Here is a 26,715-nt window from a genome sequence, read left to right as displayed (position 1 = left end):
CTCCCCTGCCTGTTCGGGTGGCGCTCGGCGGTCGTCGTCGCCGGTCTACTAGCCGCCACCGATCCCCTTTTCCTTTTCTGTTTGTTTGGTCTTATTGGTTGCACCTGTCTCTTATTTTGTTTTTCGCCTGTTGTTTTGGGCGTTCGTTTTGGGAATCCTAATAAAGTCGGTTTCCCCCAGTATCCTCTGCTCTCTGCATTTGACTCTGCACCCACCACTCTAGGCGATTGTGACAGTGACGAATGCATGGATGTCTCTGGTCTGCAAAATGGGTAAACTTTAAGCACTTTTATCACCTGATAAAGGTGCTAAAAGTTAACTCATTTTGCATTCCCCACCATACCAGAGAGAAAAAACATTCAGGTCCAAAAAGTTGCTTTTCTGACCACTTCTTCTATGGGCAAACATGTATGGGAAATTTTGTTTAAAACAGAAGGGATGCTGTCAAAAAGTTATTGAATTCAAATGGGTTTACCCTTGAGCTTTAAAACTGCAACCTTTTCTCTCTGCCTCATGTCAAAATGTGTAGAATTGCAAGATATTAGCTTTAAAGCTGCAACAACAAAAAATATCTCTGTCCCATGACAAAATGTGTAAAATTGCAGGAAATTAGCTTGTAAACTGCTAAATGTTATTTCTGATGCCAAGAGGTAGGCCTTTCAAATGTTCCTTTCCAGGGCAGGCTGGCTATGCACTGCAAAGTCATAGTAAAACTCTTCCTAACCTGCTGCCACTCCCCCAGTGCTCTCTCCTGCTATCTCTGTGTGTATGTGATTGTGTGAGTGGAGACAGGTGTGCTGGAGGCAGAGCAGATCCCCACCAGCTGCAACCTGTTCCACAATCAAGGCCTCTACAAATACTCAGCRCTGCCACTTCCACACTGCCAGTTCGTAGCCTCTGCTCAGTCAGTCTTTGGGTCAAGTCCTGTTGTTATCCCGTTGTGCCTGTTTTTACCCTAGCCTGACGCTGCTTTTCTCTCTGCTACAGTTCCGTCTGCTCTGACTCTGGTCCCTGTCTCCAGTCCCTCGTCTCGTCAGTCCTGCTTCCCTGCCCTGGAACCCGCTCTACTGCTTCCTTGGATTCTTCTCCAGACCTGCTTACCCTGCCCCTACTCCCCTTGCCTCAGCCTCAGACCTGCACCCCAACTCCCCCTGCTTTTCAATAAATACCTTTATCCCTGTCTCCTCGTCTGTCTGCACTTGGGTTCACCTGCTCCGCCCCACGTAACACTCGAGTTTGTTCTGATTATGAGCGGGTCCCTGATGAATTTGCTATCACAAAAGGGGTCCTGGGCCCCAAAATGTTTGAGAACCCCTGGACTATGTTATACCATATATCTGAGGACAAATGTAGCAACGCTTTTGTGCCATGGGGTGTAGCAGCAGCACAGTGCCAACTTTCCAAAAAAAGTATTCCTGGAAGAAAGAAACCTTGAGAGGAACCAGACAGAGGGGGGGCCATCCTCCATTGGTTCATCATCCTCCTCTGGCTGCAAAACAACTGTGTGTTGTGGCAGTGTTACCAAGAGACCAAACCATGACCAATCACGTACTACTCTGATTCAGCAATGGGCCAAGGGAGGGAAATCAAATCATGGACAAAAAAAATAAAAAATATTAGTAACTGACAGAACCTGTTCTACGGAGTTAAGCAGGAAACCAACAGGATCAGGTCAAGGAAAACCCCTTGCATTACACTAATTCTGGCCCTCAATTCACACACTCGCCTCTCACCATTGTAAAACACGTTGGGTTTTGGCTGCTAATGGCCAGCATAAATCGAATTTGATTATAATGAAGACCATGGTCCTTGTTACACAGCCAACTGTATCTCTATGGGGGTTTACACCTGCTCATCATGACCAGCCCTTGGCTTGAAGAGGGCACCTGACTCACACTGTTCTTTTAACAGTAATAATCATACTATTTCTAAATCGAACAAGCACATCAACACCCACAATGAGACATAACAGGGGGAAGTGAGAGGACAGTTGGAAAGATTTGTATGACATTGGAATGTTGCTGTCAAACATTGTTGGCGTGCTGGCTGGGAGGCACAGGGTTGGGGCATGATGTGTTTGTTCTCTCTCTGCCTTACCTGTCGGTTTACAAAATAGGGAGGCATAGGAGAGGGGGCGGTGGCCATTTTCTCTCCCTCGAAGTTTTCACAGAATCATTGAGGATTCAGTAATACACCTGTCGTTAAGCCGAATTAATAGATTAATACGTTTTTTACGCCAGTCTATGGAAGCTCCTGCTTAACATAATGTGTTAACGATTCTTTTGGATAATAGGCCGACCAATAGGACATCAAAATGAAAAAGTCAACGTTTTTTTTGGGTCGAAAGAACCAATCTCTTTTCGACACCAATATTAAAGTCAAGGAGATGGGTAAGTGTTTACTGTAATATATTAAGCAATTATATAACACTAACAATTTCATTATTAATTTATCATGTGATCAACAGTCTTTCTTTGACGACTGTCCCGATCTTTGCAATTGTTATTGTGACAGATAAGTGGGTGAAAAGATGTGTCCTAAATGCACACATGAATAGGAATGACGTTTTTTCCTTGCGATTATTTTAAAACATGTCTGTATCAAAAATGATTACAACATTATACATATTATTACCAGTAGGTATGCTATTGAGATGTTAAAACAGACTGCTCCCTGATCAAATACCGTATCATTTTGAGCCAGAGTCGTTATACTCAAAGGAGAACACGACTGCCTGACATAAGGGTTTCCCAGGCTTTGGGGAGTTGGGACTAATTAAAACATAAATATGAATAAACCCCATAGAGTTCTGAAAAGTTTGCTGATCTGTTCATATGAGACCTCTAACAATGGAGAGGTGGTTGGTTGCGAAGTGCAAACATGCCACTGGATGGGATATTTGTATTTTTACATTATGCAGGTGTTCAATAGGAAAATGCCTATTATGCCCCATTGGGAAATGTAACTAGATGCCAAAACACTTTATACACTGGCTGTTGTTTCCATACTTGTTTTGAAGGGCTGTATAATGTTTTGTTCATAGTCATATCAGTCTGAGTCTCAGTGCTTGAAGTGAGAGCAGAGCATGACCAGTGTCTCACTGACTGCAGTCGCTTTATGACATTTCTCTCATCAGTTAGTTATTTGACAGTGACATGCCTAACATTGGAATGGCTGACTGAGCCATACAGAATCACAAGAGTTACTCCACACAAACCCATTTACCGCTAATGTGTTTTGTGTAGATACAGATATGTTTTTTCCTTTATCTACAAACAATATAGACCATCTCTGGCAAAGTCACATTTCACTTGAAAATCAATCAGCTGGTGAGTAATGTCCAAATGAGTGTGTTTCACACGTAATCTTTTATATAGACCCATTCTATATGCCTCAATCCCACCTCTGCCCAATAACCATATCTTGAATAACCTGAGGTCAGTGTTGATGAACTGTAAACACTCATGACTCATGACCCCTGGGATTGTTATGAATGTTGCACCACACTTCTATGTCCTGCCTGACATTCCTTGGTAAATAGGGATTCATGGATGATGTGAGAAGCAGTGTATTCTGTACTCTATGGAACTACATGATTTTAGGCTTCAGTGTTTGAGCAATAAGGTGACAACCTCTTCTGTTGATTAGAATCAATCATTTAACTGCTTTGAATAGTTGTAAGCTTGAATAGTTGTAACCTAAATGCTATTTTGCTGTCAACAAGAGAAATCCCCCCGACAGAGTAAACAGCATAGCATTACATAATAGTTTGTCAGTAATTCTGAGAACTGCAGACAAAATGCCTCAACCTGTTATTATGCACATGCCAAATTACTAAACTCTGCAGTCACCAGACTGCATCTCCTTCCAGAGCTGTGCTGATCAGCTGAATGGTAGACTGGTTGGTTTTTATCTATACTGTAGACTAAAGTGGTGGGTTGTGTGTTTGTTTTTTTCTCAGACAATGTTGAGCTGGTGTTGGATTCATCAGCCATTCCTGAATCAGGCACTGCCAAAGTAAGGAACAGACCCACAGTAAAGCACTTCACGGTAAGTTCCAGTAACTCTGCATGATGTGCGGAAATATTAATAGCTTTCAAATCTACATTCCAACACTCAAGACGGTGTTGCATCTTTTGTTGAGACTGATCAAGCTTTGTCAATCTTCTAGTTGTTGTTCTCTAACACTTCAAGATGATTATCACATGGAACTTGTTTCCGGGCTTGTCTTCTTGCGAATGCAGAAGGCCCCATATTACGTCTCTACATTTGCATAACTGTCTGCTAAATTGTGAATTCTTTCTTAAAAAGGTCTTTGTAGTGCCTGAAAGAGAATCTGCATTGCCTCATGAAGGGTGTTCCTGTAATCATTAATCTCTGTGTGACCACTGCAGAGTCAGACCCATCCATCACTCACACCCTGTCACTTTGAAAGCATATTTTTCTAACCGGCAGGTTTCACTTGCACAGGCTATTCATATGTATAACAGAAGGAGTAACCCATATGTATTTGCAAGTAGGCTATCCATGTGACATGGATGCATGCAATTTGTTTGGGTGTTTACCCAGTCCTCTCAAGTCATTTCTGTAGAGTTTGTCCTCAGAAATTAACACCCTATTTACTTAGACATTCTCATGGGGACACAGTTACTATAAGAATGTCACCTTTGGTTTACACAATCTTGGGTATTGTACAGTCTGGGACCTGGCATATGGCGCCACGCTCATTTGCCTTCTATTCAAGATGGTGTCCCTGTAGTAGATCCAGAAAAGACCAGCCGTATCTGAATTCTTTACGTTGTCATTTTGTTGTAGGTATGAAAGCCTACCTCAGAAAGGGGAGTGTCCTATGTGACTGCTCCTCTGGCATGTATTAGATGTGGCACACCCAGCAGCACAGGGGTTGGACTGCTCTGACTGACTGCTCGGATTGACTGCTTTGACTTTCACCAGTGAGTCACGGAAAGAAAGAAGAAATTAAGGCGGATCAGAAACCGCATTGAATGCCACACCCTTCGCTTCTTGTAAAATGTTTGTGCCGTTGCAAGGAGCTGCCTGCCCCTATGAAGTCTGCATTCATGACATATTTAAGGCATTAAATAAGGCAGGCATTCCGTTCACATTAGCTGTTTTAAAGATACAGTGTAACTGAGGGTTCTTGAGAATGGACCACACCTGAACCTTTTCCACGAATGACTTAATATTCCCACAGCTGAATGAAAGTTATTGATGTGTCCTCTGCATTTTGGATATAGCGTGTACCATGTGAAAGTTCTATATAAACAAACCAAGTGATTGTGGCCTGACCATAAGGCCAAGGGCAGTAAGTTGATTACAGTTTATAGTTACATGGGTGAACCTTACTTTGGATTGTTTTGCTAGATTGGAGGCCCTCAGGCCCAGTATTGGGTAATTACACTGGTCAAGGTGTGGTTAGGTCCTAAGGAGTGACTTTCAGTCCCTACTGTATGTAGGGTGATTCTGACCAGTCTATCAGCTTTGGAAGGGCATATCTCTGTTCTGTCTGTAGGGCTTGTGTTGTGTCAAAACAGTCTGTGTTTATGTCTAGAGGTGTTTAGGCTGTGATGAGAACAGTCAGTCACACAAGCAGGCAGCAACATGACGGCACAGCCCTTTTTCTCAGAGGTAGTCATACCCACTTAATGTTTGCTTAGGTGAAACGATGGGAGTGTTGCATGTGCCTTGCCCACACTACGCCCTGCCTGTGGATGAGCCATGACAATGAAGAGATGGGAGTGTTGCCTGTGCCTTGCCCACACTACACCCTGTCTTTGGATGAGGCATGACAGTGGCAGCAATGTTCTGAAAAGGCCCAAACTGGGCCAGTAAGCTGCAGCTAGTGTCTGGAAAGGGGTTAGATATAGTATACCAATGGAGGACATTATTGTTGAATCATTACAGGTGGGGGTGCTCAGTGGGCTATGAGACTATGTAAGAGATCCTGTAGCCTCAATCTGCACAATGAGGATTTTTCCATTATAGAAAAGGACACCATTTGCTGGGAAGCCCAGACTATGATTAGAGTAAAAACATTTGTTTTATGAAAAGCCCTTCAGATTGAATGTGCCTGGCATTCCTCTGTCTTTGGCAGTTGACACCACTTGCGTACACTGACGTACCAGTTTGTTTGAGTGTTAGATTTACATTTAGTTGAGTTGTCAACGAACGTCAAATCAATGTGAAATCAACCAAAGATTTCACCCTGTCATTGGACTTTCTTTCACCCAACTTCTAACCTAAATTCCCTTACATTGATGACTTTTTGCAAATCCAATCAGTTTTCCACGTTGATTCAACGTCATCACATAGAATTTATGGGTTGAAATTATGTGGAAACAATGTTGATTCAACCAGTTTTTGCCCAGTGGGATATCTCTGCTCTCCAATCCATTCCCTTTCTTTCCCATTCAGTTCCACTTACAATCTCTACAGCCTGACATCAGAGTGAAACGTCAACAGTCTGATGTCTTTTGTCATTATTTCCCACAGTCCTCCTCTGATGTTGTACAAGGGTTTAATGTACCAACGCCCAAAGTTCCTGTCCTCCCCCCTTTCAACAGACCAAAGATCAACGGGGCAGGTGAGGGTCTCTGTCCTGTGTATACAGGAGTTAAGCTGTGTAGCTAAATCATTTACACTCCTGTGAATTTAAGCCTTCGTGCTGGTTTTAGACAGATCTAGTTGATCACAGTTCATCACAAATTCAAAGCAACTCTGTTTTCGTAAAGGCTGAAATATATAGAGCAGGTAAATGTTTGTCTAAGGTCTTGGACAATAACACTTTAGAAAGCATCCAAGCAGCCATTCACAAACATGTTTGCAGAGCGGGAGGGTACAGATCAGATGTAATTTAATCAGTTTCACCATAACTAAAAGTTAAATAATTTACTTCAACAATAAGTTATAACAATAATAAAATACACTGAACAAAAATATGAACGCAACATGTAAAGTGTTGTTCCCATGTTTCATGAGCTGAAATAAAAAAATCCCAGAAATCTTCCATACTGAGGAGTATTTATGTCTGTAATAAAGCCCTTTTGTGGGGAAAAACTCATTCTGATTGGCTGGGCCTGGCTGCCAAGTGGGTGGGCATATGCCCTCCCAGGCCCACCCATGGCTGCACCCCTGCCCAGTCATGTGAAATCCATAGATTAGYGCCTAATGCATTTATTTTCATTGACTGATTGCCMTATATGAACTGTAACAGTAAAATCTTTGAAGTTTGTGCATGTTGCGTTTTTATTTTTGTTCAGTATAGTTGTACTTTCTTGTGTCTCTGATGGTTGTTCTCTCTTTATAGTAAACGGCGAACGGTTGTCCAATGGATCTGCTATATCTGTACCTGATTTGGTGGAGGGAGAGATATTTATTCCACCTCCACCTTCGATGGCCCCCCCACCCCCTCCACCCATATTCAACCCTCCCCCACCAGATTTCTTGGGTGACCTCGACTCCATTCAGCCTCCCTCCATGCCCCCTCCAAAACCCCCATCAAAACCCCCATCAAAACCACCATCAGTTGCCCCCTCTGAAGGGGACAAGAATGTTTTCACCTCCATGAAACTTCCACCTATGGCCCCTCCGAAGCCCCCGTCAACTTCCTCCAGTGCTTCTAGTTCCTCTTTGTCCAGTTCTACACCACCACCAACCACTGTCCCTGATATCACAGAGCCCCCAAAGTTTGCCCCTCCACAGCCCCCTACAGACATGAGGCAAGCTGCTCTGAAAGCCCTGAAGACACCGCCTACAAAGCCAATGAGGCTGTCCTCCATCCCCATTATGTGTGAACTCCCCCAGGTTCCAGCACCCCCTGTACAGAACCCTAGACCCTCCAGCTTCAACCCCCAGAACACAGCTAAGCTCTACAGTGTTCCTAAGACCGGCATTCTAGATAGGCAGGTGGAAGGTGAAAATAGGCACAAGCAGATCCTACTGCTGCATGACCCTGGGTCTACTGACTCCATCCATGTCCAGGTCAATGGGACAGCCCCCTCTGTGGCACCGCCAGTTAAGCCAGCCCGGAGAAACAGCTCGGGTATGCTGCTGGAGCAAGACCTGAAGGAGTTAAAGGATAATTTTCAAGCCACCCTTCAAGGCCAACCCACCCCACCTGAGACTCGGGAGGAAGTGAAAGTGGAGCCGTTGCCTTTATTAGCACAGCAGGCTATCAACAAACCTGCCGAAACCCCCACTAAAGCATCACCAACACTTCAGGTGATCACTGCCCCTGTAACCATAGAGGCTAGCCAGGTCAAACACGAAGTGTCTCCAAACCGGAGTCGCAAGTTCAGTCCTATGCTGGATCGTAAACTGCGCAACCTAAAGTTCAGTGCGGTCACTGGGACGAGGGAGGGTCCTGCCACTTCCCCCCTGGCTCTTCTCATGGCGGCTAAAGAGCGAGAGAAGCACAGGTCCACTTTGTCACACGAAAACAGCACAAAGAGTAATGAGCCATCCACCAGCATCCAGCACAGRGAATCCAATCCCAATTCTTTCACCATCGTCCCCAGGTCCACCTCATTCACTTCTGTGACCTCACAAGATAATCCACAGTCTGTGGTCCCAGTGCAGCCCCCAGTGGTGATCCAGACTCCAGCAAAACCCCAGATCATTGAGTCAGTGGTGGAAAAGAAGCCAATTGTAAATCCAGTATTTCAGGGGCTCCTGGCTGTGGAGAAACAAAGTGGAGAGCAGAGGATTCCTTCCCCCTTTAGCCTTGTCAGGAATGAAGAGAACAGGGAGGACCTATGCTTGCCATTACTCCCTCCCCCTCCCGAATTCGATGACCATGATGTCGTGGACTCTCCTCCCAGCTTACCTCCACCTGACCCTCCGCTGAAGAAGGTCCTGCCTCCCACTCCCAGCCCTGTCCTTCCAGTCCTGTCCTCTACTGCCATCCCTGTCCTTCCTGTCAAAACTCCCTCGCCTCCCCCTCCAAAACCTAAATCTCCAAGCCCTCCCAAATTCCCCCCTCCTGTCATGGAGATCAAACCCAAACTGCCTGTTCAGACCAAACCCAAGCCGCCTCCCACCCAGGCCCTCTCCTCCCTCTCAGCCAGCCAGGCCACGCTCCTGACCATCCTGCAGAAGAAGATGCTGGAAATGGACCAGAAAATGGACAACAAAATGCTGGCCATGAAGACAGACTCTGATGACTGGGGTTCTCCCTTGTCGGAGGAGACCATGGTCCCTGTTGTCCCCAAGGTCACCCCGAAGACCCCTGTTATCACCGCGAAGAGCAAGAATGCCACCCTGTCAGCCAAAACACAAGGCCTGGACATGAAGGAGCTGGAGACTAAAATGGCCATGAATTCTCAGGGTTTGTCAGCTCCATCAAAAGTACCCATCAGGTAGGCCTTGCTCTCTCTACTTTATCTGTTTGAGTTTTTCACAAAATTGTACAACTTTATTGTTTAAGCTTAGGGTGTTGTGACTAGTTTGATATAATTTTGTTTTATCTAGGAGTGTCTCTAATTGCATGTTTTGACTCACAGTAAAGAATGATGCTAGCTAGATGTATTAAAAAGTATTGATGAATGTGACAAGAACAACATGATAAGTGTTTAACTAATCATTTTTTCTTCCTCTACTTTCTAGCAATGGGCTACAGTCAAAGCAGGCGTATGGCATGACTTTCATGGTACGACCCGGAACCAAACAACCAATAACTGTTGTCAGCAAAGGGGTCTCATCATGAGAAGCCAACTCCAAATTATACCACACATACAATTTCATTCAAATCAATTAAAATAACTTTTATTTCCTGAGAGGGAACTATATGTGTGGTGACGGGTCTGTACAAGACAAATAACAAAATAGCACACAACATGTACAGTATAATAGATTAGGAGCAATCTATGCAATCACAGGCATATATACACATACAGTACCAGTCAAAAGTTTGGACACCTACTCATTCAAGAGTTTATTTATTTGACTATTTTCTACATTGTAGAATAATAGTGAAGGCATCAAAACTATGAAATAACACATATAGAATCATGTAGTAACCAAAGAAGTGTTAAACAAATCAAAATATATTTTAGATTCTTCAAAGTAGCCAGCCTTTTCCTTGACGACAGCTTTGCACACTCTTGGCATTCTCTCAACCAGCTTCATGAGGTAGTCACCTGGAATGCAATTAAGTATATTATGATTTGTTGAACACTTTTTTGGTTACTACATGATTCCATGTGTTATTTCATAGTTTTGTCTTCACTATTATTCTACAATGTAGAAAATAGTAAAAATAAAGACCCTGGAATGAATAGGTGTCCAAACATTTGACTGGTACTGTAGATACAAATAAAAACAAGAACTACAAGAGTTGAGGAGTTTTATGGATGTTGGCACAAAAGTAGAAGCTGCCCTCTTAGATTTATATGCCAGAGATCTATGTCTGAGGGTAGGTGGCTATACTGGTCATTGAGTGTGTYCGTAATGTCCAAGGCTATTTGTTCCCACTTCTTCCTCACGTTTTTATATTTATTTATAGACGTCACTGAGGGGTTCCTGGCTTTCTCCAATGATTTTTAGTACCCTGTTCAACAGTATCTTTGACTGCTGCAGTTTAATCAGTGTGTGATAGTATACATTGCCTTATTTTTATCTTAGGCTGACCTAATAGATTTAAAAACATCTGCTTTAAAACTAGCAGCTGTAAATTGCCAGTCTTAACATATACAGAATGCGTGCATCAAAAGGATGTTTATATAAATGTCTTGACGTTACTATAAAAGGACGTAGAAATTGTTTTGCTTATTGGTTGAGTGCCACAGTACCTGTACATACTGTATATGTTAACAGCATAAACGGAATTGAAATGTAGCCTACTAGAATACATTTAGAAGACACATACTGTATATAGTTGACTGTACTAAACTTGTTCCATTCAATGGATCACTAAATAAAAGCAAAACAGTTGTCAGGCATTTGCCACAAGGACATTAAAAATGTACTTTTACATTTGTGCTGAAGTCTAACTATTGCGTCAGTCATTATTATATCTCCATCCAAATGTAATCTAATTAAAACCATGATGCGTCAAATACTGGATGTGAAAACTTCAGGGTTGGTAAATGACATTAGAGGAAGAATAGTGTTCATGTCTCCTGACTGGAGTGTAAGTGGACATGGCCACCTAATTTGGGTAACGTTGTCATGTTCTTTTAGAATGTTTTAGCAAAAAAAAAAAAACACCACATTCATTAACGATTGAAACTATAATTACCCTGGATTGTCTTTTATGTGGTGGTCTGTTGGATTTCTCATTGTAACATAAAATTATGCAAAATATACCAGGGCAGACCACTCCTTTGGTTATTTTTTGGGGTTATGTAATAAAATCTATTTTTAAAGTCATGAATTGTTTCCACCAAATTGTCTGAGAAAAATGTCCTACTGAAGACTAAAAGTAGTGAGATTCATGTGTTTGGAAAAGCAAAATCAACTCGTGAATATACAGTATTCAGACACAAACTTTATTGAAGAATGGAAAAAGTTTGTCAGTTAAGTTGTACTCCTCCGACTTCCAAAAAGCACCACCAGACATGTACTGTACATACAATCCAAGGAACGCCTTTGTGTGGACGAAAACCGTTAAGGACAGTGCTTTCTGTTTCTGGTACACATGTGAGAGAAATGAGAACATTAAACAAAAGAAACTGCCAAGGACGAGGGAGAATATGGAATGGAAGCACTGGTACAAACAAGCCCTGCAGTGAAGATTTACGGACTTTTCAAATGTACATAAATTCTTCATTCATTTGGAAAACAAATTGCTCATGCCATTGATTGTGTGGTCACAACTTGAACCAGGTTACTCCAGACCAGTGTTATATCAGAATGCGCCACAGTATAATTGACTAGTAAATCCAATTCACCCACATAATCTTGTTATCCAAAGAGCCAGTGGCTCACACTTCTCAGACTGGCTTACATGCCACGTAATACAGCACCCTGGGTGGGTAAACAAAGGTTACATGGGGTTGGACTATAAACGTGATCAGATGAGTTCGTTAGATTAAAGATTCCCATTTCCTTTGGCAGCATTCCCAAACCCAAGTCTTCAAGTAACCCACATGATAACTACCCCAATCCATCTCTTAGTTAATTTCCCCAAGAACAAACAACGGTACACCACAGGTAATGTCCTACAAGTGGCTAATACACCTAGAACTGAGACTCAGCGTATGGCATCACTACGAGCAACAGGATGAACCACAAGTCTGCAACGCAAGACTTTGCTGCCACAAGACAAATGAGCATGTGATAGCTGCAGGACGAAAAAAGCTGAAATGTTTAGCTTTACTCTTAGTTGGTGGCAGAAAACGTCCTGATTGACTTGGTACATTGCTGACTCTACCTTAACACAGAATTGATTTATAAATCTGTTGGAAAGAAAACCTGCATGAACATGGGGAGTTTGAGACTAGGATTGGGGGAAACCATCAGTACACTGCCCTGTTCTCTGTTCCAGTGTGGTGGGTATTGACAACTTCTACCCTCATGCCAACCCATTAAATCCCCCCCCCCCCTACAAAACCCCATACTGCCACAACCACCTTTCCCCTATCCCCTGACCCAGGCTGGGTGGTGGGTCTACGGTGGGGACGTGGAGTCACCAGTGGCGGGTCCATCCTGTCCCGTGATGTGGTGGAGGACCTGGTGGTCCCAGCCCACGGTGGTCAGTGTGTCAGAACCACCAGGGGCCCAGCAGACACCCCGAACAAAGTCCTGGTGCCTCCTGTCTCTCAACCTGGACAGGAAGAACAGAGCCACCTTATTAAGTGGTGAATGATGGACTATTTTACTTAATAGGACTGAGTTGACAAGCCAAAAGGATCAGCTAGGGAGATTGTGAACAAAAGCCCATAGATATTGAGACTCACGTTTCCTTAAGCTCCGAGTTCATCACAGCAACGGAGCAGTCATCACTGATGGAGGCTAGCAAGGGGGCACTGTGGTGGAAGGTAAGAGATCATTGTGTTAGCTCAGTCTGACAAACCACTTACTGTTATAGATGTGTGTGAGGTGAGCAGGTGCTTACCTGTGTGAGGAGAAGGCTAGGCTGGAGACCCTACGGCTGTGGGTGCTCTGCGTCTGGGCAGGCTCTGTGCCCTGAAAGTCTTTCAGAGTCACGCGTCCTAGCTCGTCACCTGACCCAACACAATCATCAACAAATATCGATCATTGAAGCCTGGAAGATTGATCTTTTAGAACAATGACGTGGTTGGATCACTATGCATTACGGTAAATGTAGTGCTAGTCCTTACCGTAGGCAATTGTGGTACTGTGGTGGGGATGCCAGGCCACTGAGGTAGGGCAACAGCTGGGCTCTACCTCTGAGACAAGATCAAATCTCCAAAGTTAGCTGGGAAAGCACCTAGCAGAGCAACATGCACTGACTGAACAACATGGTTGTCCACACCTGACTATGTACATGCTTTCAAAAATAGACTATTCACATGCAACGCATGTGTACTTTGAACAGAGTGAATGGGTACTTTGGTGTGCTGCAGAAGTCAGGAAACGTTTGAGGTGTGGATGTTTACAAAATGTACACAATTATTGTCTTAACACAGCTTTATTAAAAGGACTAGGATTGCTGGAAAAGTTTCTTAGGAAATATAGAAACAAGCCTCATTGATTATCAAGGACATGTTAGTGAGTTTCTACTGCAGTGACCTGACATGCGGATATCAGAATTTAATTGTATAATATTGCTTTACTCGTGGACGTACACTTCAACAACAGAATCAAAGGCAGCCTTAAAAACGACACTCCTTAGCCAATACTGAAAAACTACAATCCAAGATTAACATCACAGGTGTCAATCAATTGGCAACTGAAAAGTCCATGCATCTTGGCTCAGAAAAACCCTTCTGCCTCGCTGGCTGTGCAGTTCAGACCGGTTCTACTCACCTAATCTAGAAGCTGGTTTGGTGGGTTTCCTCCTGTCCCAAAGCAACAGACGGCCATCCTGAGGGAAGGGGAATGGAGAAATGAGAGACTGTGTACTAACAGTTTCATACTGTTACAAGGTTCTCCTTTGTACAGTAAGTTACAACCTACTACTGTATCTAGTGTCATATAGCACAGCACACAATATACAAGCCACACATTCCAATCTGAACAAGTGATTAAAACAGACAACCCTCCAATCAGTCTTGGCTCTTACCTGGCCACATGAGAGGAAGAGGGAGTCATCGGATGGATTGCAGGACACACAAGTGACTGGCTTAGAGTGAGCTGTGGAACATGAGACAGATCAGGAATGTATTAATTATACCGATTCTGGAGCAAAACGTTTCTTAAAACGGAAGCAAACGGAATCTAGGGACCTACCTGAATTTGTCCAATAGAAACTTGTTTTAGTTACAAAACCTTCTGCAATTGTTTGCACTAACGATTAACTAGACAGGCTATATAAAACATGAGAAACACTGCAACTGACACTTTAAGAGTGGAGTCACTGTGCAGCTCAAGATAGAGATATAGAGTTTCCTTACCGTTATACGTGCTGACCACTTCCCCCTGACTAAGGTCCCAGACTTTGATTCTGCAGCATGTAGAAAAGAGAAAGAACTGAGCAAGACACAGGCCGTTCACAGCGTACATAATTATATTAAATCTTTACTAAGAAATGTATACTAGGCTGCAAAACACTCCATAACCTGCAGCTGTTAAAACAGACTAACAGCCAGGCTGGTCACACTGAGGGCCTAGGGTCTGTTATGTCATCAAATCCAAAATACAAGATGTGCGTGACACACACAAACACAATCAGAGAATGCCACCCACTGACCGGCAGTCCATACTGCCGCTGACGGCATGGTTTGACCCAGCAGGGCTCACGCTGGTGACGATGTGATCATGTTCGAGTTTAGTGAACCGATTCACCAGCAGACTCTCATCCTCCGCTAGCTCCCACAGCTCAATAGCACCTACAACACCAAGACACCAGTCAAACCCCATTGCACCCACACTGTTGTATACCAAGTAATCTAAGTGATAATGTGGCCTGAATMAAATGTAATCATTGTGCTTTAACAGATATTTCCCTCTGTGGTTGAACAGCCTTATTTACAGCTGAATATGATATGCATGAGTAACGATAACGGTCATTCCTACTTACCAGAGTCAGATGCAACTAGGACGCTCCTCTCTGAAGCCCACTTTGCCTCTGTGACCCCAGCCTCTGTCTGCACACCAGCCTTGCAGAAGCCCTCGTTGGGAGACTGCTTGGGGTCACTGTAGACCCAGATAGAGCCAAGCCAGCATCTGCCCGTCAGACTGGAGGCCCCCAGCAACAGGGTGCCATCTAGGGGAAGAAAATAGAGAAATGTCAATAGCTGAATCATCTGAGGTCTTGTGCTAAAGTGCCATATGATTGGGTCCCAGAAAATAACATTTTTGAGTCCCTGCAGAAACACGGCCTGTATCCTGGACGCCAGTGACGTCTTAATTGACAGTTGTAGCCAAGTTAGCTAACTAGGTGACTAGCTTGCTGTTCTCTTTTTAGGGAATCTACCATTCTAACTTGCTTAACGCCATGGTGTGTCTTTTGACAGGTAATTTTACAATCAACGCATAGGTAGCTCCAATTGTTAGATTATACTTTAGGTGGCTAGCTAGATAGCTAGCTAAAGGACACGGGCAACATCTCTTCGAAGTGACAAGTTCGTTTTAGCAGCTAGCTATCTTATCAGGCCAGGGGCACAGTAATTTTTGCTGTTAATGACGCAAGCTCCATATATACTCAGACGTATGTGATAAGCTATCTAATATCTGGTTTATACAACAGTATTCCCGCGACACCACCACGTGCTACGGTATCTAGCTAGCTCTTTCTACATGCCAGGTGTCTGGACCTACGTTATCACACAAGGCAGGCATCACTCACTAACTGTGACTTTGCTTACCTGCCCTGTACTGCACCGAGTCCAAATGCTTCTCCATGCACGCAGGGGCATTTGGGGGTATGTTCCATCTGTTTTCCTTGATCATATTGGTATTTACTGTACTTTTCATCCAGGCAACTCTGAGTCGATTCACTCAAGCTAGCGTAGCTAAGTGTTTGTAATGCAAATTATTTGATATTTTATACAATAATTGTATAGTCAAGAAAACACGACTAATAAACTAGCTACCTGATTTAGGTTAGACTAGGTTTTTAACTTCTAATCTTGATTTATATTATTTTTCATTGCTCCATTGTTCATGCCAGAAATGAATGAACTCAAAAACATCACCACGTGGACCGCACACTTCCGCTTCCAGGGCAATGTTCAGTTACGAAACGTTTCAGATAAAACCACGAACAGAGCCGAATGTGATTCGTTATTATTCGACGTCAGAGGCATGTTTGTTCTACATAGCCTCTTTCCATCTGAACGTTCTAAAACGGTGCGTCTTGCAGAACGCGCACCAGGTTCCATTMTACAGTACACTGCTGGAACATGAAACGTATCTTTACTATTTGCTCAAATCCTAAAATGAAATGCATTTAAAAAACGACCATACAACAATCCCATGGTGTGCCAAAACCTCCAGCTGCATGGGACCCCCACTGAGGTGTATACTGCTTAATTTGAGCAGGATCATGCCGGAACTGGATCCAGCACCTGTTTTTGGACTGTTTTGTTCTAGAACCTATTGTTAAATTACACCCCCTATCCGGTTACACCCCCTATCCGGTTAAATTACACCCCCTAAAATAATTGTAACTTTTTGCAATGTAAAAATTATAATAAAAGCGATCAAAGTTAATTCGAGTTGCTTCCTCGTTAAAACTCCTGCCCCCACAAAAAAACGTAATGTGAAAAAGTTGATTTTCAGCCCGGTCCTGATATTTTAAAAGTTGATTCGGTTTGGGCCGGCCCGGGTTTATAGTTAGCGCAACATTGTAACCTTTGTTTGAGACCAATGCTTGGTGGTGGCTGTGTGAGAAGCGCGCCAGTATCTCTCACAGTAGAATGAGAGATATCATAAAAAATGTCTCTACCCGCTCTGATCGACATGAGGCTGCAACTCTCATCTCTCCAGCGTTGCATAGCCACTCGAAGGGTTCTGGAGGAGCTGCAGCACCCATGGTAAATTGAAATACATTTCCCAAAGTTATAGAATTACTGCTGTCTGTTCAGAAATAAATGAAATCATTCAGAATATCATATTACACCATGCGAAGGCCTATAATTGATACAAATCTGTCAGTGAAAATCTGCATGCAGACAAAACAGGCCTTTCACAATTTTTCAAATACAATCGAGAAAACACAGGTTGGAAAGCAAATGGCTCCTGCTGAAGAGATGACTATGCTATAGGCTACCAAAATATTTGATCAACTTCCAAATATTGTTTTACAAAAGAGATACCTTTGTGCCAAAAGTCTATCGGCCATCACCAGCGGGTGAGCTGCGCATCATTGTGCGAGTCAATGAAACTGGAAATCATTTTTAGGACTATAATTTCCTCCTTACATCGTAGCCTACAATATGTCTCCACACACCTAGGCTATTGACGGATTCAAGACACGGTCGTTTTTATTGATCTCAGATTCTCAGTGTCAAAGTAGCCTGCCATTTGTAATAAATATCATTTATTATAACACAAGCATATTGCTATTACATTGTTATAACTAACTTCTTTCCAAACAGGGTTTCTCACAAACTCATAAGCAGATACTGAGACCCACACACACCCAGAGACAGATGGCTGACACAGACCTTTCATAAACACTGATAAGAAAAGGGTGCTTGGTACTGCATTTCACGAGATACTGAGACACACACATACCCAAGGACAGAGGGCTGACGTAAACCTTTCATAAACACTGATAAGACAGGAACATCTACGCACACACAAAATCTCCTCTTCAGTCTGAACATTTTACAGAGACACACAGAAATGTCAAAATAGGAACATCTACGCACACACCTAATCTCCTGTTTTAGCTGAACATTTCTGAAGACAAAGAACTCTACTCAGAGCCAATGGGACAGTGATACTAGCCTGAAGGGGACCTCGCCCAACTCATCAGGACCAACCAGAGGAACAGAACTTCCAGACTCAACCTACTTTCTGTGCTGTATAAAATGTCTATGCACTCTGTTATCTGGGCTTCTTTCGGATAGTTCAATTTGAGCTTGATGAAAGGGTCCGTGCACGCTATTTCAGATATCTTTACCTCTGAATAAATTGCTTTTAATTAAACCTTATCCACCCTGTCCAGAGTCTCTACTTCGTCTCAGTTCTCCAGTAAACTTGTGATATCAACACATTTCAATTATTTGTGTGGTATTAAAAAAAAAATACACAAATCTTCATTCGTGTAAAATGATGTAGAATTGCATGAAATTAGTTTATAAAAGCCAAGATTTTTCCCGGACCCTAGGCTACAATTTTCGCAACTTCTGTAAGTGCCTCTACTCTACTGCTCTATGACAACGCAAATGCGAAGATATGCATTCAATGCTTTATAATAAAGGTTCAAAAAAAGCTCATGCGTTGCAAATTAAGCACGGTTTCAGTAAACCAGTCATTGAGCAAAATCTGAAAGACACATGTGTAATATAAGAGGGCACAAATATTCTTCTCCATTCAAAACATCTGTTGCAGACTTCATGTCATCAGAAATTATAATCTGAGAAAATTACCAGAGGAGCCTATTTTATTATTCAAATGCACTATTGTTATAGCAACACAAGCATCAAAAACCACTACACAGAACATAAGGTACACAAATAAATACCTACATTTCAGTTATATTAAGCAACCCGGCTAATGAACATAAACTGAATCAAAATAAAGACTCAAATTTTCCAGGAGTTTGTTACAACATTAACATTGGCTGCCTTTCACCATTGTAGTGTTGGCACAAATTTAGGTTCTGCGTTGTAGAGTACATTTTTGTCTTTCACCCAGTTTTATCTCGGCTCAACCCATTAACAGTTCATGCAGAATTTGTTTTCAGTAACTCAACCCCCCCAATCATGAAGAACCAAAGCAGACTGGTGTAAGCCCCATCTTCAACTGGTTAGGCTTTGGTGGTCCCCGACTGTGACGCCTGTTGACTCTGAAGCTGTTGGATCTTAATGTTCATCACCTCAATCACAGCTAGAAAACAGAACAAAGACAGGAAGGAATTACCAACATAAACTATACAAGTGGTTTTATTGCATTTAACATAAATACTTAATATAATACAAACTTGTGTGTGTTACCTTGTTTCATGCCATATTTCTCCTGCAGAGCTGGCTGAATCTTCTCTATCTGCTTGGTGAGGAAGTCTATTTTGCGCTTGAAAAACTCCTTCGTATCATTGACATTCTGCAAAGATATTTCAAATAAGGCTCAAACTCAGAGATTTCCAAATATTTGTACTAACATGCAATTAAAATGTACTTAGTGGTGTTAAGTACTTAAGTAAAAATACTACTTAAGTAGGTTTTTTGGCATCTGTACTTTACGATTTGACAACTTTTACTTCACTACATTCCTAAAGAAAATAATGTACTTTATACTCCATACATTTTCCATGACACTCAAAAGTACTCATTATATTTTGAATGCTTAGCAGGACAAGGATCCAATTCACACACTTATCAAGATAACATCCCTGGTCATCCCTACTGCCTCTGATCTAGCAGACTCGCTAAACACAAATGCTTCATTAAAAAAATTGTGTCTAAGTGTTGGTGTGCCCCTGACTATCCGTAAATTAAAAAAAATAAGAAAATGGTGCCGTCTGGTTTGCTTAATATAAGGAATTTGAAATTATTTATACTTTTAATACTTAAGTATATTTTATCCATTATATTTACTTTTGATACTTAAATATATTTAAAACCCAATACTTTTGACTTTTATGACAATTGAGTACTTTTTCCACCACTGAATCTACTGTATATGGAACAGAAGTGTTTAATCAAATAGTCGACTGACTAATGGGTTGTGTTCAGTAGGTGCGAAAACTGAGAGAAAAAAACAGTACAAAACTGAGCGAAACTTTAGGTAGTATCATTCAGAATTTGCCCAATAAGAAATTCTTGTTTTCATTTTCCATTGCTACAGTGTGCCTTCATGAACACAACCCTGATAAATGCAAAGGGTTGGGACATGTCAGCGTACAGTAAGTTGGAAGATAACCTTGCCCAGACAGAGCAATTAAATGGAACCAAATTGAATTGGGACTGGAAAACTATAAACGGAATACATACCCAAAGTGCAAATCATGAGTCGACTGTACAATGAAGGATATTATCAATTTGTTATCAATTACTTTTCTGCCCACCTTTTCAACGTAGTATCCTGTCCCCACATCCACTAAGACATGTTCCACGTCATTAAMTGTTCCAGGGACGTACATCTAATAGCAAGTGATGTTAAAGAACACAACAGGAAACTTCAACAACAATACTATTAAATTAAAGCATACTGAAGATATTATAGCGAATTCTGGGGGTAGCCCCCACCCAAAGACTCGAACACTGGTCCAGAAACTGTCAAGCCAACACCTTAACAGCTATGCCAAGAAATCAAAACCTCTTGACGAGGTCATTAAGTGTTGGGTTAAGGTCGCTACACTACCCCCAAACTTCGGGAGAGCATGTCCACACGCTTCTCTATACCAGGCACCATCCCACTTCTGACACAAATGTAGTGAATTCGGAGCGTAGCCACGAACGGGACCTGGTTCCAGCGACTGTCAAGTCAACACCTTAACTGTTACACCAAGAGGTCCCAAACATCTTGACGAGGTCGTTTGGTATTGGGTTTCCTAAGAAAAGTCAGACGGTGATACCAATTCATGGTATACAGTTAGTTCTTTACAAGCCAGAATGTTAAATAAAATTACATTTGAACTTACTCTACCGGTTGTCTGTGTGGTTGGTCTTTCAGTGGGTCCAAATTGTATACAATTTTCACAGGAAAGTATTATTTACCCAACTTTTTAGAGTACTGGTACTGCCGTTAAAATATCCATCACCTGGCACATGAGCAAAACCATGTAAACACCTGCAAGACTTCGGTTAGCTTGCATGCATCGCATGCATGTACTTTCGTCTTGTGCACGTGCTTTAGGTCACGATCACGAGCAAACAAATCTTGATTGCCACACACAGAGACCCACGTTTTGAAGTCTGTTAAATAATATTTTCCTGTGGATATTTTGACAAACATTTCAGCCCACTGAAGGATCAACCCCACGGACAGTCGGCAGAGTAAGTTCAAATATAATTTTATTCAACATTTGTGACAGACAAGGGACTTCTAGTTTATTTTTTCTATGTAAATGTATCGGGCTATGCTTTACAGTTAATGGAAAGCATCGCCACAGCGGGACTAGGTAGTGGGTTAAGTGCAGTTTCTTAATCCCGGTCCTGGGGAACCAAAGGGGTGCAAATGATACAATATACACCTGATTCCACTCAGACCCAGTACCAATGACTTGATAATAAGATTTTTATTTGAATCAGGTGTGTAGTGTTAAAGAAAAAACTAAAATATGCACCACATTCGGGTCCCCAGGACTAGGATTAAGAAACACTGGGTTATGGTTGCAACAATATAAATGGCAGAGAAGGTGCTGTGGTCCCATTTACATTAAATACTGTATTTAACAATGCACTGTCAATCAATCAATCAAATTAGTCATCAAGTATGTTGAATGTGAGAAAATGTGTTTCCTGGTATGTTTGTAGAGTAATGAAAAAGTCTAATGAAACCCTTGTTTTTTGGCATCTCCGATCAGTAACATAAGGATACAGAGCTTGTGAGGGGCACCAGCAATTCTTTTCCTAAAAGGAGGAACGGAAAAAATAAAGGTAAAAGTTAATTTAAGTGTATCATACTTTCAAACACTAATGTGGCGTGAGATCTGCAAAGATAATTTCAATCAATTTATTTTTGTATCTGTAAAAGCTTCCAAACAAAACAAAAGCATACAATGCATATAAAGGTACAAAAAAAGTCCATTACAAACCAAGGTAGTTTGAGCAGCTCACCTGCATTGTTTTTGTTGAGGACACTTAAACTGTCCTTAGCTTCTACATATTTCGTCTGGACAACTTTGAGCTGACCTATAGAAGAGGTCAAAAACTCTGTCTCCTGAAAAACATGGAAGAACCAGTTGATGATCCAACTTATCAGACAGACACCAGACATATTCTTTGCAGTAATTTCGTTAATGACCATTGATGAACTAAGTATGCCTGGCCCAAATATATTGCATTGAATGCTTATACGAATACTGGCCTGAAATAAACAACCAAAATGTGGAAGCTGAGATCATGCTAGGTTTGTTTCCTAATGAATGGACACTAGTTGACAGCGTTCCAAAACATGATTATTAGCAAGCGTTGTGCTGCAAACTGGCTACCAGAGTAGCAAGCATGCTGGCAATAAATGGAGACAACTTATTTACATTATGAACACTTCTCGTAAAATGTGGCAGGCACTACATAAAACCAATGGAAAGGCAGGCTAGTATTTGCTAGTAGGCAGTGCTTAATTTGTAAATCGGGACATACCGGAACAAAACGTGAGCGAGAGAGGGGGGTGACCTGGGGGAGTTCTGAGGTACCGGAACGCACGAAAAAAATAAGACCTTTATAATAAAGCATTGCATCCATATCATCGCATTTGCGTAGTGGCATAGAGCAGAGGCACTTACAGAATTTACACACATTGGGAACATTTTAAGTAGGCTAMGGTCCAGGAAAAATCTAGCTTTTTTATATACACATTCCAAGCAATTCTATGTCATTTTACATGACTGTAGACTCTGGTATAATCTTTTTTAATACCACACAAATAATTGAAATGGCAGGCTACTTTGACACTGACAAAATGAGATCAATAAAAATTACCGTGTCTTGAATCCATCAATAGCCTTGGTCTAGGTGTGTGGAGACATATTGTAGGCTACGATGTAAGGAGGAAATTAGTCCTAAAAATGCTTTCCAGTTTCACTGACTCGCCCAATGATGCGCAGCTCACTTGCTGGTGATGGCCGATACCTTGGTGCCAAAAGCCTCCCTCTTTTGTAAAACAATATTTGGAAGTTGATCAAATATTTTGGTAGCCTACAACATAGATGGTCTTCTCTTTTCTGCAGGAGCCATTTACTTTCCAACATTTCCCCCCTTGATTGTATTTGAAATACTGCGAAAGGCCTGTTGTATGCATGTTTTTCTTTTCACTGACAGATTTGCCACGCGTTCCTGACTGTAGGCTATACCTTGTTATTGGGCTACAATTCACAACTAGGCAAAAAAAAGAAAAAAAAAGAAGCTATTGATCCTTTGTGGCTAAATTATAGGCCTTCTCATGATATAGTAGGCTATTCTGAATTCTTTTATTTATTTCTGAACACAGCAGTAGCCTATAACTTGGCAAATGTATTTCAATTAATCAAGGGTGTTGCAGCTCCTCCCGGACTCTTTGCGCGGGTATGATACTATAAGAAAATACAGTGCATACGCAAAGTATCCAGGCCCCTTGACTTTTTCCAAATTTTGTTACGTTACAGCCTTATTCGAAAATTGATTAACTTCTTGTGGCTGCAGGGGCAGTATTGAGTAGCTTGGATGAAAAGGTGCCCAGAGTAAACTGCCTGCTCCTCAGTCCCAGTTGCTAATATATGCATATTATTATTAGTATTGGATAGAAAACACTCTGAAGTTTCTAAAACTGTTTGAATGATGTCTGTGAGTATAACAGAACTCATATGGCAGGCAAAAACCTGAGAAATAAATCCAACCAGGAAGTGGGAAATCTGAGGTTTGTAGGTTTTCAACTCATCGCCTATCGAATACACAGTGGGATATGGGTCAGTTTGCACTTCTTACAGCTTCCACTAGATGTCAACAGTCTGTAGAACCTTGTCTGATGCTTCTACTGTGAAGTGGGGCCGAAGGAGACGGGAATGAGTAAGGTCTACCATGACCTGACCATGCGCGTTCACATGAGAGGGAGCTCTGTTTCATCGCACTTCTGAAGACAATGGAATTCTCCGGTTGGAACTTTATTGAAGATTTATGTTAAACATCCTAGATTGATTCAATACATCGTTTGACATGTTTCTACTGACTGTTACAGAACTTCTTGACATTTTGTCTGCTTTTAGTGAACGCGCTTCCTGACTTTGGATTTGCTTACCAAACACGCTAACAAAAATAGCTATTTGGACATAAATGATGGACATTACCGAACAAAATGAAAATTTCTTGTGGAAGTGGGAGTCCTGGGAATGCATTCCGACGAAGATCAGCAAAGGTAAGTGAAGATTTATAATGCTATTTATAACTTTTGTTGACTCCACAATTTGGCAGGTAACTGTATGGCTTCCTTTTGTGGCTGTTCTCAGATTATTGAATTGTGCTTTTGCCGTAAAGCTTTTTTGAAATCTAACACAGCGGTTGCATTAAGAACAAGTGTATCTTTAATTCTATGTAAAACATGTATCTTTCATCAAAATTTATGATGAGTATTTATGTTATTTGATGTGGCTCTCTGCAATTTCTCCGGATATTTTGGAGGCATTTCTGAACATGGCGCCAATGTAAACTGAGGTTTTTGGATATAAATATGAACTTTATCGAACAAAACATATATGTATTGTGTAACATGAAGTCCTATGAGTGTCATCTGATGAAAATCATCAAAGATTAGTGATTAATTTTATCTCTATTTCTGCGACTCCTGTCTTTGGCTGGAAAAATGGCTGTATTTTTCTGTGATTTTGCAGTGACCTAACATAATCGTTTGTGGTGCTTTCGCTGTAAAGCCTTTTTGAAATCGGACACTGTGGTGGGATTAACAAGAAGTATCTTTAAAATGGTGTGAAATACTTGTATGCTTGAGGTATTTTAATTATGAGATTTCTGTTTGAATTTGGCGCCCTGCACTTTCACTGGCTGTTGTCATATCGATCCCGTTAACGGGATTGCAGCCCTAAGAAGTTAAATTGTTTCCCCCCCCCACTCATCTACACACAATACCCCATAACGCCGAAGCAAAAACAGGTTTCTAGAAATGTGTGCAAATGTATAAAAATATATAAAACTGAAATAAAACATTTACATACGTATTCAGACCCTTTACTCAGTACTTTGTTGATGCACCTTTGGCAGCGATTGGAAGGTGAACCTTCGCTCCAGACTAAGTTCCTGAGCGCTCTGGAGCAGGTTTTCATCAAGGATCTCTGTACTTTGCTCTGTTCATCTTTCCCTCAATCCTGACTAGTCTCCCAATCACTACTGCGGAAAAACATCCCCACAGCATTATGCTGCCACCGCCATGCTTCACGTAGGGATGGTTCCAGGTTTCTGCCAGATGTCACACTTGGCATCCAGGCCAGAGTTCAATCTTGGTTTTATCAGACCAGATGAGTGAACATTGGGATCTAGGTCACCTCCCGGACCAAGGCCCTTCTCCCCCGATTGCTCAGTTTGGCCAGCTCTAGGAAGAGTCTTGGTGGTTCCAAACTTCTTCCATTTAAGAACGATGGAGGCCAGTGTGTTCTTGGGGACCTTCAATGTTGAAATGTTTTGGTACCCTTCCCCAGATCTGTGCCTTGACACAATCCTGTCTTGGAGCTCTACGGACAATTCCTTCATCCTCATGGCTTGGTTTTTGCGCTAACATGCACTGTCAACTGTGGGACCCTATATAGACAAGTTGTGCCTTTCCGAATCATGTCCAATCAATTGAATATACCACATGTGGACTCCAAACAAGTTGTAGAAACAGTTCAAGGATGATCAATGGAAATAGGATACACCTGAGTTAGCAAAGGGTCTGAATGCTTTATGTAAATAAGGTTTKTTTTTCCCCCTAAACTTTTTCGCATTGTCATTATGGGGTATTGTGTGTAGATTGAGTTAGCTTTTATTTGATCCATTTTWTAATAAGGCTGTAACATGTAATGTGAATACTTTCCGATTTCACTGTAAATGAAGTGCAACTCATGTCCATCAGTGCAGATATATATACATATTTAACAAAAATCTAACTCTAGTTATGATATACTGGCGCGCTTCTCACACAGCCACGCTTTGGTCTCAAACATAGGTTACAATGTTGCGCAAACCAGAAACCCGGGCCGGCCCAAACCGAATCAACTCAGATTAGGCCCGAGCTGAAATTGTACTTTTTTTTTTTTTTTTTACATGACGTTTTTTTGTTGGTGCAGGATAATTAACAAATAACGTACTCGAATTAACTTTGATCGCATTATAATTCTTACATTGCAAAAAGTGAGACGTACAAAACAGTCCAAAACGGAGAGATGCCGGATCCTGCTCAAATTAAGCACTGCAGTAAGAAAATTAAGCACGACAAAAAAAAGCTACATATGGAACCGCGAACGTAACTCAGATGGCATGAATGGTTAGCTAGGAAGCTAATCAGCTGGGCTGGGACAAGCAAACACTTGGGCTAATAGAAAATGTCCCCAGTTTGAGGTTACATTTCAACTACGACTAGAAAGAATCAATATCACCGTGTTACCTGCTCAAGTTGAGTCTTTAGTCCCTCCAATTGAGGAAGAGAAAGCTCTGTCAGATTCACCGCCATGTTAGAAAATGTGAGAAATGACCCTTCCAGTACAAGTATTTCCAGGTTGAGAAAACGCCCTTTCCATTGCAAAGGCGCAGATGTGACATACTGCCCCCTACTGAGCGGGAG

At 41.8% G+C, this 26,715-nt stretch overlaps 3 protein-coding genes across 3 annotated transcripts; 1 reads left to right on the top strand and 2 right to left on the bottom strand.

Annotated features, from left to right (window-relative positions):
* The first annotated feature begins 2,105 nt into the window (after positions 1 to 2,105).
* On the top strand, positions 2,106 to 9,820 carry LOC111966950 (uncharacterized protein C6orf132 homolog). The gene is made up of 5 exons (XM_023991889.3): positions 2,106 to 2,390; positions 3,962 to 4,050; positions 6,511 to 6,601; positions 7,325 to 9,374; positions 9,622 to 9,820. Exons 1-5 carry the CDS (start codon positions 2,315 to 2,317, stop codon positions 9,719 to 9,721), a joined length of 2,406 nt encoding a protein of 801 aa, XP_023847657.1. The 5' UTR covers positions 2,106 to 2,314; the 3' UTR covers positions 9,722 to 9,820.
* A 2,323-nt stretch (positions 9,821 to 12,143) lies between these two features.
* On the bottom strand, positions 12,144 to 16,296 carry LOC111966939 (methylosome protein WDR77). Its single transcript, XM_023991882.3, has 10 exons — positions 15,948 to 16,296; positions 15,161 to 15,346; positions 14,831 to 14,969; positions 14,535 to 14,584; positions 14,204 to 14,274; positions 13,948 to 14,005; positions 13,299 to 13,367; positions 13,073 to 13,181; positions 12,915 to 12,983; positions 12,144 to 12,781 (listed from the first exon to the last, which is right to left on the bottom strand). Exons 1-10 carry the CDS (start codon positions 16,054 to 16,056, stop codon positions 12,625 to 12,627), a joined length of 1,017 nt encoding a protein of 338 aa, XP_023847650.1. The 5' UTR covers positions 16,057 to 16,296; the 3' UTR covers positions 12,144 to 12,624.
* Positions 16,297 to 18,676: 2,380 nt separating this feature from the next.
* Positions 18,677 to 26,646, bottom strand: pfdn5 (prefoldin 5). Its single transcript, XM_023991874.2, has 6 exons — positions 26,539 to 26,646; positions 22,032 to 22,134; positions 21,793 to 21,824; positions 20,318 to 20,392; positions 19,248 to 19,353; positions 18,677 to 19,140 (listed from the first exon to the last, which is right to left on the bottom strand). The coding sequence occupies exons 1-6, from the start codon at positions 26,602 to 26,604 to the stop codon at positions 19,061 to 19,063; spliced, it is 462 nt and encodes a 153-aa protein (XP_023847642.1). The 5' UTR covers positions 26,605 to 26,646; the 3' UTR covers positions 18,677 to 19,060.
* Positions 26,647 to 26,715: the final 69 nt, after the last annotated feature.

Source organism: Salvelinus sp. IW2-2015, linkage group LG1 (assembly GCF_002910315.2).
Source record: "Salvelinus sp. IW2-2015 linkage group LG1, ASM291031v2, whole genome shotgun sequence".
NCBI classification, from domain to species: domain Eukaryota; kingdom Metazoa; phylum Chordata; class Actinopteri; order Salmoniformes; family Salmonidae; genus Salvelinus; species Salvelinus sp. IW2-2015.
The sequence above is the reverse complement of the archived record's forward strand: the minus strand, read 5'-3'. Positions and strand labels throughout refer to the sequence as shown.